Genomic DNA, 16,325 nt, shown 5'->3' with positions numbered 1-16,325 from the left:
ACGCAACATTAATATGGGCTGCAGCTGATATTAATGTTGACATTTTTATAACCTGAATAGCCTCGTAGTTGTTGAGCCCTATGATTTCCACTGTGCAGGAATCTCAGCATGTGGGATTAGAAGACTCAAAACCAATACAGTAAAATGACTGGAAAAAACATAACTCTGTGGAAGTTTAGGCAAACTAAGTATATTCAGCGGAGAATGTCTCTCAGCTTATGGGACTTTAATAACAGCTTGCATGTTGATGCCGTCGGCGCTCATCTTTAAGCTATGCATACATCCCAAGTCATACCTGCCAAGTGCTCACAGCTAGACTCTGTCTTCTGAGGTACTTGGGAAGTGAGTCTTCCCAGGGAGCTGGTCCTTTTAGCCCATGTTGACCCACAGAAACAGACAGGTCGTCCAGTGTCAGCTCACCCACTGGCAGCTTGGCACAGCCTCAGCTCAGCTGCGAGCTCATCATCACTCCGGTAGAATAAAGCCTCAGCCAGAGTGGTTAGATAGATGTTGTTAAGAATACCAAATACAGACTGAGTTTAGAGCCTCATATTCACTGCCAGTTCTTTCCTCTAATTTTTTTATTCCAAGACATTAAAATTGGTTTCCACAAAGCAATTGCGCTGCTTTTTCTTTCTTATGACTGTATCTCCTCTGAAGAAAAACACCAATCTAAGGAAATACGTGCTTCCTGATGTTCATGGTTGGGTATCTTAGAAGTATAAATGCAACACAAGGCTTAATTCTCTCAAATTTTGGTCACACATCTGTGTTATCTCTGTTAAAACCTGTGTTAGTGAGCGCTTCTCCTTTTCCAAGATAATCCATCCATCTGACTGATGTGGCATATCAAGATGCTGATTAAACAGAATGGTCATTACACAGGTGTGCCTCTGAGTGGTCACAATTAAAAGCCACTGTAAAATGTGCAGTTTTATCACACGGCACATGCCACAGTTGTCACAAGTTTTGGGTGAGCGTGCCATCGGCATGCAGATTGAATGAATGTCGACTAGAGCTATTGCCCATGAGCTGAATGTTCATTTCACATCTTTTCAAAGAATTTGGCAGTACATCCAACCGTCCTCACAACCACAGACTATGTGTAACCACGCCAGCCCAGAACCTCCACATCCAGCGTATTCACCTGTGAGATTGTCTGAGACTAGCCATCTGGAGAACTGATGCCCCAGTTGGTTTGCTCGACAAAGTATTTCTGCACACACTGTAAGAAACCGTCTCAGCGACACCCATCTCAGTGGCTGGTCTCAGACCATCTTACAGGTGAAGAAGGATGTGGCAGTCCAGAGCTGGCTCACTAAAGCAACTGGATGTGCTGCCAAATTCCCAGAGATGACACTGGAGAATACTTATGGTGGAGAAACGAATGTTTAGTTCACAAGTAACGGTTGTGACATCTGTGGCATTGTGTTGTGTGACAAAACTATACATTTTAGATCAGCCTTTTATTGTGACCAGCCAAAGTCACACCTGTGTAGTAATGATGCTGTTTAATCAGCATCTTGAGTTGCCATGAATTATGTTGACAAAGTGCTAGTGTGATCAAACTTTGAGAAAACTAAGTCCTTTGTGTGCATAGAAAAGTCTTAAATCTTTTATTTCAACTCTTGAAAAATGGGAGCAAACAAAAATGTTATGTTTAATTTTCCAGTAGTTTGTAAGCATGGGGATAAGAAAGCATTAATAGTAATCCAAAAGGAGGCTACAACAAAAGCAATAACTTTTGAAAAGTGTGGTTATTGGTAATATTATGAGACAAGATACTTCACGATTAGGGTAGCATCCCTCATTCTCTGATTCCTGTTTCTTAAATGTTTAGAATGTCTGGTTTCTTTACTCCTCTATGACTGTAAACTGAGTATCTTTTAGTAGTGGGCAAAACAAGCAAGGCTGCCCCCTAATAGTCGACCAAATGTTAGTTGACCATGAAGGTTATTAGTCTGCAAGATTTCATTGGTCGCTTAGTCGCAGAAAAAAAAAACTGGACCATGGACCATGACCATTTGGGTATTTAATTTGAAAGGACAGACACAGGAAGTGGACACACTCAGGGGTCAGGTTAATTTCCAGGGCTGGTACCTGCGGTTATTCCACAGGCTAGTTAATAACATGTCGGGCAGGAAATCCAAAGTGTGGGATCATTCTGAGAAGGTGAAGGACGAACCCAAGGTGATATGTAAACTCATCTTCATTGGTCGACTACAAACATGACGTATCATCTGAAACATGGAAGTAGCTACATGCCCATTAGCCCACAGTGTCATTAACAGGCGGCTCGCTCAGTGTGTGACGTGCACTTGTAGATAAAATGTAGGCCTATATTAATGAAGGTTCATTAGTACGATTTTGTATTTCTCTGTAATGTAGCACAGTGTTAACAATGTTACTGATACTATTCTTTCTCACACCTTCAACTCAAACCATTGTGTTGCCTTGCCCAAAATATACCATTTAATAATTAGATTAATATCATAAACATGCAGGCAACTAGTCAACTAATGGCCCTAAATGACAACTATTGGTCGACTAGGAACATTCTTAGTCGGGGGCAGCCCTAGTTTGCTGCAATCCAGCTCCCATCACCTCCCGCCTGCTTGTCTACCATGGGTTCTAGAGCCTTCAGCCGTTCTGCTGCTTGTTTTTAACTGTGTCTTGTTAGGTGTCCTTGAGTGCTGTAAAAGTTGCTGATAAATAAAAATTATTATTGTTGTTGTTGTTGTTGTTGTTGTTGTTGTATTTGTAACTCCTTTGACACATGGTGGCACCCTGATTGAGTGATCACTCCCCTTACTCCTTTAGATTAAATTCTAATAAAGGTGCTCAAATAACTGTGGCTAAAATTGTCATTGTTCCTTTGCCAACCTAATAAAGTCATTTTTTAAAAACTTTGTCAAAGAGGAAAAGTGCTTTGTCTTAATAATCCACCGGGAATTACATTTGGTTCAATTCTGGTGATCATTTTAGATGAAAGTCTTAAGATGTTAAACTAAGCTGAAGTCCATGAATATGAACTACCGACTTCATACAACAATGTTAAGTGCCTGTCTGATATAATATGGCACTTAAAAGGCCCTCATATATTAATTTCATCCATCTGAATCTGAATTATGTAATAACACACATCTACATCACTGACCTTTGTTTAACATTGACGTGTTACACACCATTAGCCATCTGTCAAGCTAGCAAAAGCAGCACAGCAGGACTCTTTTCAGACAATGCACAAGCTGCTTGGCATGTCCTCAATCAATACTCAGGGTACTGGAGACTGCCTGCCTGTGTAGCAGAGCAACGGGAACGACCCACATAAATCACTCAACCGTACGGCGCCATCATACATGATCAACCCACATGTGTGCGTGCGTGTGTGTCTCTTCGTCTTCATGTCTCTGTGCCTTTGACAAAATGCCAAGAAATAACATCATGGTCCACTGTGATTGACATGGAGGTCCAAGCACGCTCAGGCCTACATGTTTCACCTTTCACAACAAAGATGGTGTGTAGAGTCAAATTGTGTCACTGTCTCAGAGTGTGGATACCCGCTGCGTCGAGCCCGGGTCAGGTTCAAACTTAAAAATCAGAAAGTCTGCCACGGTTGGGCGGGGCTAGGTTATAACTGTCTCAGATTCAGGTCAGGTTCGGTCAGGTAAATGCGTCCCGAGCCGTCTGCCACCAACACCAAAGGCAACCGATCACATTTAAGCTCCAGTGCAACTATTAGCCATTTAATAGTTTAGCTAAAGGAAGTCAACTCAGTTTTCTTGTCATTGTCTCACTGAGATGGCATTTATTTATGAAGGTAAGGAAAAAGGTTTGCTTTTAAAGGGGTGAGTACATGTTCACTTCCTTCTGCGCGATGATACAGTTAATGGGTGTAGTTCAGCTGAAAGAAAATAGTTCCTCCATGAAACTGCTCACAACAATGACTTATGCGTACTGCAGGTCTAGACAGCTTATTTCTACGATGTAGAGAAACAGCTTGTAAAAAACATGAGGGCTACATATTGATGACAGCATTTATCACCAGCCAACAGCCAGATGTCACAGCAAAAACAAAAACAGCTGAGATCAAGAACGAGGACAGAAAGTCCACACAAAGGGTACAAATGATGATTTCACAGGATGCTGACTCATTCCTGATTCATGACATTAAATTTTAAGTGCTCTCCAGATTTACTTGTTCCCTGTCACTGAAGCAGCTCCACATTTTGCTGTCAAAGGTTAAACATCCTAGCTTTGTAAAAGAACTATGGTTACAGTAAAGAGACAAATTTTCACCTGTGTAAATCCAAGGTTAACTTGTTCACACTGCCCCCGTCTCAACCTTTAGGATGACAGCGACGCTTAAAACAAGATGTAGAAGTGTTCCAGCTTTGTCTCAGTGGTGAGCCAAAAAGGAATAGTGTGGAACCACTTAGCTATGCACTGATTAAATAGGCCAGCTGTCATTTGTCTTAGCCACCATCTCACAGCAAGCCATTGGGAGCTGTACTATTAGAATTGCCTCACCAAGCAGCGTGGCCCATAGTTAATATATAATTCCCTTTCAGAATGAATAATAGCAAAGTCATACTGACCTCCAAAGACAGAGGAGAAGGAGGATGATGGCCAAAGTTTTGACTAAGTCTGAGAGACAGTGTCTAATGAATACAGAGACAATGAAGAGTAAATGACCAACGTATTCGAGTCTCTAAATATTTAGCAAAAGTTCAGTCAGGAACACTTTTTCATGCTTAGGCTGTAACTTTTGTCCATTCACTCTTGCACCCATGCTCACTCTCTATCTCCGGCTGTCAGTGTTCGGGACTGTCAATCGAGTCATCAGCTGTTCCACGATCAACCAATAGCACAGATGCAGCCTCTATTCGCCTCATCAGCCATCAACCTGAGTCATCAGCCACCACCACCTCCACCAGTGTCTAGATTCCATGGGGGAATTTATCTTGCTGCCACTCAGATGTCCCTTGATCACAAATAATCTCCCTCTGGCGTCAAAGCACCAAATCTTATTATCATCTGTTAATCTGTACACTTATATTCTGCATTAAATTTCATCTTTGTCATTCTTCTGTCTCTCCTGATTGAAATTATATCACTGACTCCAGCAAACATAAGCACATGTGACACCATTTCTGAAATAGATTCCATCCATTTTTCAAGATCTGTAGAGGATGTACTTTTCCGCAATCTGAGAATCATTCGGACAGCTGTAACACCCCCTACCTGTATCATTGCTAAGTAATATTTTTGATATACTGGCCAATTCTGTTTGATCTCCCGGTAGGCATAATCTTGCCAAGACAGGTACTGCCAAACCTAACCACTCTCGTATGTATTCAAGAACTTTGTCCAAAAATAGGTAAACAAGTTTACACTCCCACACTGCATGTAAAAATGTATTTTTCTGTCGACATTTTCAACACAAATGATTGGTAAGCAAGCCCATCCAATCCAAACCTATGTATCGTACTATATGACGAAAACTCTGTCTGTGGGTGTGGGTGTTCCACATTTTTCTCCTCACTGACTTGGTCAATCCATGTGAAATGTGGCACAGTGGTAGAGGGTCATGGGAGGATGCAAATGAAGCAATATTACATCAATTGGCCAAAGGGGGGCGCTAAAGTAACTGATTGAAATTGCAAACTTTGAATGGGCATCTCTCATGCCCCGTATGTCGTAGAGACATGAAACTTTGCACACAGATGCCTCTCCTCATGAGGAACACATTTGCCTCAAGAGCCCATAACTTCCGGTTATATAGATTTTCTGCCATTTTGAATTTTTTGAAAAACACTTAAAATTGATCTCTTCCTAGGAAGTTTGACTGATCTGCATGAAACTGGGTGAACATAATCTAGGGACCAATATCTAAAGTTCCCTCTTGGCAAAAGTTGGAAAACTTACTAAAACTGAGCTCCTATAAGGCAATGACTTTAACTATCTGCCTTTCAATGCGCTACCTCAACTACTAATGTACAGTTTTAGCCCACTAACTATCCCACTATTGGCAATGGTACTACTGTACTTTCAATAAATCAATCGTACTATCAAATTCACAAAAACTCTGTCTGAATACATTGCTCTTCTTAATGGGTTCAGTTGACTATTTAATCTGCAGTTTCCTATGACCTGTATCCCAAACACACACCATATGAAACTGTACGTGGGCAACTGTGCACTCAGTGGGTATGGACTAGTTAACTTATTTTGAATAAATGTCCCCCTACCATCCTTCATATAATTCCCAGTATCTGACAGTATTTTTAACCATTCCTCATGGCTCTGATCACACCCTAGGTCCTTCTACCAAATTATCCTCTGATTTTGCAAATATTTTTATGTAACCCAAAAAAGGTTTTGTAGGTTTTTGTGTGCTATACCAAGTAAAATAAAAAATTCCATCACTGGATTCTTGCCCTGAATGAACTGGCCATTTGTGATAGTCTTCAATTTGTAAGTACTTCCAAAAGTTACATACATATGCCCATAGCTATGTATAAATCAAAGGTTTTGTGCACAGCTAGCTCAAATTGTGATGTAATCTGCACCCAACATGTGACACTGCATTAACTAAGTCACACATTTTTACAAATGTTTATGCAGAGTTGGCTTACAGAAAGAGGAAGATGTTTTGTTTACAGATCTGTAGAGCAGTTCAGTAAGTGCAGCACATTTGTATTAAATTGGGGGGTGGGGGGGGGTGGGGGGGTAGAGCAGGATGAGTTCCCAGGTGGAGGGTGTACGCAGCATCCGACAAAAACAAATAATCCAACGCTGTGATGCACAAACTCATAAAACTGGAAATAACAGTGTTAACTTAGCTTTCAGGCTCCAGGCAATCACTCAAGAGACTCTGGCACTCAGCAGTGCTTAATAAAGACACTTTCTTCTTACCAAACATAACCACACACACATTGGTCATCGCACCGAAGGAAAGATGCATGACCAGAAATAAACCCAGCGTATCAAACTGTGGCTTTGTGCATCGTTTACTTTACTGCTTCAAAATACGAGCAATTTCTGTTAGTGCAGTTTTATTTATGAGCAAAGGTAGACGATCATTAACACCACCTGGGTGTAACACAGACCCAACAAAGATGAAACTGTTGGCTTCCCTCCTGACAAGAAAAAAATACACCCCTCTTCTGCTTGTCTCCACAGCATCTCGTTCCTTCTCCCAGCTCCTTCCTATTAATCAGCTGCTTTATTTCACTCTGGTAAAAGCGCTCTGTCTCCGATTTCGTCGGCTCAGCTTTTTTTTTCCTGGACAAAGTTTAAGTGTAGGCAGAGAGGAATCAGGTGCCTTCTTCTTAAACTCCACTGTGTAGTTAATATTGTTGAATGCTTTGTTATGTCAGAATTAATAGCTGCGATATCTGGCAGGGAGTGCAGCTCCGACAAGACCCACACTTTTTCCCTTTTCATATTTATTGTGCCTTTCGTGAGACGAGGCATTTTTTGAATTAAATGTAATGAAAATAACTCCCAGCGTATAAAACCAAGAACTAAACTGATAAAAGGGAATGACACGAATTTCCCTCTCCAGCATTTCACACCAAATAGCTCCAGCCCAGGCTATAAGAGAAGTGCAAAATACGAAGCAGGGAGCTTGAAACACATGGGTAGAATTTATGTAGTAACCCAGACTGCTCTTTAATTGCAACCATATTTGTTAGCTTACTGCACTTTGTGGGTGGGAGATGGTTTTCTTGGGTGCAGGGCGGGGGCTTCACAAATTACTCACAGCCTCAGTCGAGAGACGGGGAGCGACTGCGTCTCTATTTTCTGCTCCCAATGTGTCACTCACCGCTAACCTGTTCCAAATGAGAGCTGTCTAGGGTTGTCAGTCCTGTTGGCCTGCAGTCTGCCTGCCACACACCAGTTTAAAAATATGAATCACAGCCACACCAGAGCGTGTAACATTTAGAGCTCAGTGTGTCTATGTGTGTGTGTCCAATTGTCGTCTTAGATAAGCTGCCACTCTGTGATCTGACCTACAGGAAGCAGCGTTTCCTTACTGTCCAAACCTGCAACTGCAAGCCGGAAAAAGAACTAAATATATTTTGTACAATCATGGAATTTTCTATATTCTGAGCTGGTATTATGTTAGATTACTTAAAGCTAAATTACAAAGTGAAAGACGCTGAGAGGTGGAAAACATTTCTCATGACAGCACACGCTCACAAGGGTAATTTGTGCTGAAGTCTCAACAGCGATGCGTAGATACAGTAAATAGTCCTGTTGCTTAGTGTTCCCTGGTTTGCTTTCTAGAACCTCAACCCTCTGAAGTCTCTCTTAAGGAACAGCAACATCCTGATGAAACAGAATTAATGAGACAACACTTGAAATTAGCATCAAAAAGTATTTCTGGTTAATTCATCACTGAGCCGCGAGACAGCTAAAAAACATTTCCCCAAGGCCCTGTTAAATCACTTTTGAGATGCCACAAGAATAACTAGGCTTCACAACTCCTGATCCCTTTGATTTATGCCAGGCTGGTTGGCATTTGACAAAAAAGAACTGTGTAATGAAATTAGTTCAAGGTCAAGAGAGATATGATTTTAATATATCTTTGAGGAATGGATCGCTGTTCTCCTCTTTTAAGATATGAACAGGGGTCAAAGAATGAAGTTAAGCCCTCAGCCCGAAACCTCAACTTTCATTTGAAGGTAGTCAATAATTCTTTCTGTACGCGACCACCTCATGAATGCCGACGATTTCTGTCAATTCACCAGATCGGCGGAGTTAAATGTGAGCCGATGAGCAGCATTCTGAAAATGCCAGTAGAAGTGAAGACATTGTGTAGAGAACGAAGTGAAGTTAATGCCTCAGGGTGACAATTATCCTGAGTAACAATGTAAAAAGACTGAGAACCGTCACCAACAATGTAAAAAGCAATAAGGTTTGTTGCCTCTGGTCGGATGAAGAGGATTCTAGACGCATTAAGAACATGAGTTTCCGAAATCAAGTCAAGGTGCCCACATACCAAACCTTGTTCTCGTCTTACAGTACAGCTGATGTCTGTGTGCCTGTGATGGAAGAATTATTCTGATCCTTTACAGAAGTAAAAGTAGCAATATTACAACATGAAAATACACCAGTGCCGTATTAAATTTTTGAACTTAAGTAGAGGGGTTAGGGGTAGGCGATATAATGACTACACTGTTTATATCAATACAGGGTTAAGTTACATGACGCATACCAGTGTGCATCTCTCCTCTGACACACTTTCCACACAGCTCCACCTCAGTCATTCACTCACTAGTTCTCCAGCAGCACTTTTTAGAGCTGTGGCCTGATGTGCACCTCCCCAGATATTTAACTACACGTCACAGCAACACCGACCTCCTGTCAGTGGAAACAAAGCATTTAGATTGTGAAGACAATAAAGCCTCCACAAAATAGCATTTAAAGTCTTGTGTGTGATTTATCCTGGCTTCATATGAGCAGAGGAAATCTCCGCTATCCACTAGGCTAATTTATACAGTGTAAAATGCCATAGACTTGTGCTAATAACGTTAGCATGTTATTTTTGTTTGGAAAACGTGTTTAGTATAAGACAGTTGTTTTGTCAGTGAACCTTGTGAGTTGTAATGGAGCCGAATTATGTAACATTACCTTTGTTAAATGTTGCTGTTGTCCCTGGCTTCATATGAGTGGAGGAAAAGTCCACTAGCGGCTAGGCTAATTTATACAATGTAAAATGCCATAGGGCTTGTGCTAAAAACATAAGCATGTTAGTTTATTTTGAAATGAGATGTTTGCATTTAACAAGTGGAAACTTTACATTTCCGGTCAAGAGAGAAGTTTATTTTAAAAAGACACAACGAACGAGAAGAAATTGACACGTTGTCCCTGAGCATCCAAAACACTACCTAGAGCGTCACAGTTTGACGTGTAGGGCCACTAACCAAGCGCCAGTATTTGATGAGTTGGGAGTGACAATATGTTGTGTAGGCATCTGGGTGTACTTCTTGGTGGATGGGTGGGTTAAACAGCAAGAAAAAGAGGTGGATATACCCAGTATACCTGCATATACCTTCCACTACACCACAGTACTTAGGTAAATTGATTAAGTTACATTCCACTACCACTCTATACAGTACAGGCCAAAAGTTTGGACACACCTTCTCATTCAATGCGTTTTCTTTATTTTCATGACTATTTACATTGTAGATTCTCACTGAAGGCATCAAAACTATGAATGAACACATGTGGAGTTACGTACTTAACACAAAAAGATGAAATAACTGAAAACATGTTTTATATTCTAGTTTCTTCAAAATAGCCACCCTTTGCTCTGATTACTGCTTTGCACACTCTTGGCATTCTCTCGATGAGCTTCAAGAGGAAGTCACCTGAAATGGTTTTCCAACAGTCTTGAAGGAGTTCCCAGAGGTGTTTAGCACTTGTTGGCCCCTTTGCCTTCACTCTGCGGTCCAGCTCACCCCAAACCATCTTGATTGTGTTCAGGTCCGGTGACTGTGGAGGCCAGGTCATCTGCCGCAGCACTCCATCACTCTCCTTCTTGGTCAAATAGCCCTTACACAGCCTGGAGGTGTGTTTGGGGTCATTGTCCTGTTGAAAAATAAATGATCGTCCAACTAAACGCAAACCGGATGGCATGGCATGTCGCTGCAGGATGCTGTGGTAGCCATGCTGGTTCAGTGTGCCTTCAATTTTGAATAAATCCCCAACAGTGTCACCAGCAAAACACCCCCACACCATCACACCTCCTCCTCCATGCTTCACAGTAGAACCAGGCATGTGGAATCCATCCGTTCACCTTTCTGCGTCTCACAAAGACACGGTTGGAACCAAAGATCTCAAATTTGGACTCATCAGACCAAAGCACAGATTTCCACTGGTCTAATGTCCATTCCTTGTGTTTCTTGGCCCAAACAAATCTCTTCTGCTTATTGCCTCTCCTTAGCAGTGGTTTCCTAGCAGCTATTTGACCATGAAAGGCTGATTCGCGGTCTCCTCTTAACAGTTGTTCTAGAGATGGGTCTGCTGCTAGAACTCTGTGTGGCATTCATCTGGTCTCTGATCTGAGCTGCTGTTAACTTGCGATTTCTGAGGCTGGTGACTCAGATGAACTTATCCTCAGAAGCAGAGGTGACTCTTGGTCTTCCTTTCCTGGGTCGGTCCTCATGTGTGCCAGTTTTGTTGTAGCGCTTGATGGTTTTTGCGACTCCACTTGGGGACACATTTAAAGTTTTTGCAATTTTCCGGACTGACTGACCTTCATTTCTTAAAGTAATGATGGCCACTCGTTTTTCTTTAGTTAGCTGATTGGTTCTTGCCATAATATGAATTTTAACAGTTGTCCAATAGGGCTGTCGGCTGTGTATTAACCTGACTTCTGCACAACACAACTGATGGTCCCAACCCCATTGATAAAGCAAGAAATTCCACTAATTAACCCTGATAAGGCACACCTGTGAAGTGGAAACCATTTCAGGTGACTACCTCTTGAAGCTCATGGAGAGAATGCCAAGAGTGTGCAAAGCAGTAATCAGAGCAAAGGGTGGCTATTTTGAAGAAACTAGAATATAAAACATGTTTTCAGTTATTTCATCTTTTTTTGTTAAGTACATAACTCCACATGTGTTCATTCATAGTTTTGATACCTTCAGTGAGAATCTACAATGTAAATAGTCATGAAAATAAAGAAAACGCATTGAATGAGAAGGTGCCTGTACTGTACTTAGAACAAGGAAGGGGAGGTTTCATGATGTGTGGACAGTTTGGATGTTGTCATTCCTTGCTACAGCTGGGGTGAGGCAGTTCTGACAAAATCAAATATGATATTTTTGATCTAATACTTTGTTATTTGGTCAAACAGAGAGATGCATTTAATTTTCATTTGACCAAGGCAGAAGAGCTTAAAAACGCTATAACAAATACAAGATCAGGAAAACACACTTACATCATGACTAGCTCTGAAATGATTATCAATTTTTCAACAATTTTAATAACTGTTCAAGCTTGTGAGTATGTGTGCGAGGAATTTCTCTGTTTTCTAAATTAAATCTTCTGTGCCTTTGGCGCCATTTTCTAACAATTTGTGGACAAAACACTAACTGAAAAATAACAGACTGGTTCATCAATAATGAAAACCCCTGATCATGATGTTCGGATAAAATAAAAGATGATCTCAATCTAGCCTTGTGTTACAACACTGATATAAAACTAATACCCAGCTCTAACTACAACTGATCACTTGGGATCACTCAAGAGCTCTTCTGATGTTGCTGAAGCTAACGAGCTGGTGAGGTCACACACAGGAGCATAACAACCAGCAAAGAAAAAAAAGACACATCCAAAACCATGAATATTTCATTGATATGTGTGGATTTTTTTCCAGTTATTACTCTGACACAAATCTAACATGGTTAAACTTCTAATACTGGCTGTTGTGTGTGAGCTAGCTGCTGTGCAACGTCTTGCTTTCACAATGATACTGTAGTGTGAATCTGGCAGTATGATAACAAAGCCCTTTATTATCACTACTATGCCCTATGTAAGAAGACAGTAGCATTTATTATTAATACTGCTGTGAAAAGACTAAAGGAGATGGTTTCCCAGCATCCACTAATAAAGCCATGGGGCCATTATGAAAGCAGTAAATGCTATGACAAAAGTTTTGCTGAAACAGGAATAGGTCCACAGTGAGTACAGCCTGCATAAGAGGTCTCACAGAGTGCTCATTAGTGCTACTTGGTCAACACATGAAGTATTAAAAGTGCAATGGCTGTGCACCCTATCAATCCTCTGCAGCAGTGATGTGGCAGCTGCCTCTCTTTCGACTAATGACTCATCCACTCCTGCATTCAGCGAGCCCCGTGAGAATTTTGAAAGATTTCTGAAGACCTTCCACTTTCAAGATCTCATGGATATTTGAGAATATACCCAGGCAATCATTAGCATCAGAATAGCATAATTTTCACCCCGACCACAGCCAAACGTATCTGTTCGAGAGACAGGAGTGACCACGGGCTCGTGTGGCGTGGTCTGGACTAAAAAACAAAACAGCTCATTTGTAAGCTGTGTAGTCCGAGACGCCAATCAGAGCTTTGGTGTAACCTGCTGAACTCAACCATCAATCAGCAGCGCTCATGCAGCTGCAAGCCCTCCGTCCTACTAATGGACACGGCTAAAATGGGACTAAGTATGCATGCGGCCGAGTACATAGCACACATTAAAAATAACAATCCATTGTCGTGAAACCAGATTCTTCTGGAAAAAAACGTGACTAGTGCTGAGTGAAAAGGATCAGGATGTTCCAGGGGATCCCCAGAAAAATCAGGATTAGTTCCATTACACTCACTCAAAGACAGCACAGCGAGCATGTTTAACCATGACTATGTTCCCCTCATATTTCACACTACCCATTACGTGTCCATCAAAGTTAAAGGGACAGTTCACCCTATAATCAAAAAATCATATTTTCTCTCTTACCTGTAGGGCTGTTTATCAGCCTAAATTGTTTGGTGTGAGTTCCTGACTGTTGGCGATATCAGCCGTACAGATCTCTGCCTTCCCTGGACTATAATGGAACTAGATGGCACTCAGCTTGTGGTGCTCAAAACGCCGAAGAAATACATTTGAAAAACTCAACAGCAATGTCTCTTTCCAGAAGTCATGACAAGTTTCTCAAGATAATCCACAGACCTTGTTATGAACAGTTTTATGTGGGAACTATTTTCTTTCTACCGCAGTACACCCACCAACTGTATCACCGTGCAGAAGAAAGCGTGCTGGTTTCAATATCGACCTTGGTTTGAAAATCGAAATTATCATACTGTGCATTAGTGTGCCGCATTATTATTATTGCAATATTCAACTGGACCTATACAAAAAGTTAAGAATAAATGTTTAATTGACTGAGTCAGTAGCCCTTTTTAAACAGGAATTGTGCAAATTTGCAGGAAAGCCCAATCAGTCTTATTTCAGCATTGGCAGTATAAAAACAAAATTAGGGAGTGTGGCAAAATGCCGCCTACCTACTTTTGTTTATACAGAATGTGCCTTTTTCAGGGCAATGGGGGGCGTGGGCAAGTAACAAAACGCGTAGCTCAGCGTGTGACGTAAACAGTGACGTGGGAGGGAAGCCGCGGCTGGTCAGTCCTTCGGTGATTCTCTCATAAGTTGGCCTGTTCTTCACCGTCCATGACATCTGACGGTTAATGTCCTCTTCGTTTGCAAGGGCAAGGAGGGCGCGCAATTCCTTGTCTCCCCAGTTGCTCATCTTTACAGTGTCTGTCAGGTTTGCGTTTCCCTTTTGCTACTAGCTGCTCGCTAATTCCTGCTATCAGCTGTTTCCTGTTTATCCGCCACCAGTGGGTTGCACATGCGGCGTCATTAACAGCTCCTCCCACAAGTCATCAACAGCCCCTCCCATTGCAGAAGGCCGCCTCTGTCTTTTTTTAACTATAAGGGTTCTGCCAATATGACTACCCTACTTCGGATCAGCTCTGTGTGTCTAAACGCTCGCAGTGCAGGCCCAAAATCTGGCCGTGTAAAAGGGGCTAGTATGTCATGCGCAAACATTTCCTCATAAAGAGGCAAACACTAGCTAAAAATGTAATTTCCTTTAATTCATTCTAAAAAGACCTTCATGGGGAACCTATTTGTCGCCTTTTGCTTGCAAGAACTGTAAGTGTGTGACACTTCAAAAGCCCTGAGTGGCAGCCAGTGTGAGGGATGATAACATTTAAAATGAGAAAGCCGTGAGTGGGACAATTGATTGCTTTTTGTACGGGGCAAATTACAACAAAACACACGGCAAAGACGACCTACCACTGAAAGAAAAGAGAAAGTAGACAGTATCATGAACGCGTTGCTACCTGTCATATTTTTTATTTTTATTGTCTGACGTTGTGATAAGAGTGATAACACACATCATAGAAGTTATTGTGCACAGATATAAACGCAGGTGTGCCTTGAGATTTTGGCTTGTCTTGTTTTGGCTTGAAAACCACTGATGTAGAGTGATAAATAGCGCTACAGGTAAGAGGAAAAAATATGTATTTTAGATTTGAGGGTGAACTGTCCCTTTAAACTTCTTACTTATCTCTGTCTATTTTGCCTTTATCAGAGCGGTTTACAATTTCTTTACATACAATCCATCAATTCTCACAAGAGAAATGTATAAAATAAAACACTCTTACAGTAATTACAAACGTGTATTATCTGTTACGGATATGTATTCAAAAATTACATCTAACGCCAAGAGTGCTAACAGATTTTATGCTCCCTGGGGCCAAAACTTAAATGAAACAAACCCTGTGGTTAGATGCAAATTTTTTAAATCAAGTTCCTGAAATTAAAAGGTTTATCAGCGCCTGGAGGAAAGAGCAAAAACATATGCTATGACTGCTGTACAATCTGGCAGTAGGATGGGTGATTAAAACATAAATAGCCTCAATATTAATATTCATGTCTATTCTGCAGTGATGCAGAGTATATGCTGGACTTGTAGTGTTTTTAAAACACATGAGTGATCAAAACAAAGTCAGTAACACAAGCTGAGGATATTTTTGGTGATGACATATATTTTAAGTGTTGAATAATCCCCTGCAGGAGAAAGTAGCAGCTAAACGAGACAATGTTCTCAGGCCAGGGCGCCTGGTTTCAAACCATTATGAGGAAGTGACAATAACCAACCACAAACAAAGGCTTTCCCTGTGTAGGAGACGGAGCAGTGCACCAAAACAGCCATCAGCTATACTGTTAAAAGTTTAGCCTGTGAGTAGCTGGTTAGTTTGCAGCGGAGGCCCCATAACACAGGAAACAGCGCTACAACTAGGCGCGCCTCTAACAATTCCCAATCCACACACACAGCACTCTTCCTCACAATAGACACATTCCTTGTTTTGCGTTTCATGCAAAACTAGCTGGCAAATCCCCGACACGTGAGATTTGCATTCACACAATTAAGGCAAATGTGACAGTAAAAGAAACAATCCCACACGAGGAAGCAAACAGCCGGTCGCTTTCTAATCACAATCCTTCCCAAACTTGTGCAATCTGGGAGCTAGTAGGACGAGCTAGCGATGGAGCATGCAAGTTTTCTTACGTACCAACACCATACTTTTCCTTCTTGGTGGGCACCCAGCGAGACATTGTCAGTGTCGAGGCGTCCCCGAGTTGTCGTGTATCCTGTTAGAAAAAGGTCCAGCTGTGACCTCTTGTTGGTAATGGAGACTTTTTTTCTCCTCAGTTTTCTCTGAGCTTTGGGGAGCCACTCCGAGCAGCCATTTTCCACCAGTGACAGGACGCTCCGCAAGGGGGAG

General features: G+C 41.6%; 1 protein-coding gene across 1 annotated transcript in view; it reads right to left on the bottom strand.

Moving 5' to 3' along the window:
* Positions 1-16,313, bottom strand: part of dock1 (dedicator of cytokinesis 1) — a 292,979-nt gene extending 276,666 nt beyond the window's left edge. Inside the window, 1 exon segment of the mRNA XM_049564198.1 lies at positions 16,113-16,313. Coding sequence (XP_049420155.1) covers positions 16,113-16,155 — 43 coding nt within the window. The 5' untranslated portion in view covers positions 16,156-16,313.
* Positions 16,314-16,325: the final 12 nt, after the last annotated feature.

Source organism: Epinephelus fuscoguttatus, linkage group LG20, assembly GCF_011397635.1.
Source record: "Epinephelus fuscoguttatus linkage group LG20, E.fuscoguttatus.final_Chr_v1".
NCBI lineage: Eukaryota > Metazoa > Chordata > Actinopteri > Perciformes > Serranidae > Epinephelus > Epinephelus fuscoguttatus.
The sequence above is the reverse complement of the archived record's forward strand: the minus strand, read 5'-3'. Positions and strand labels throughout refer to the sequence as shown.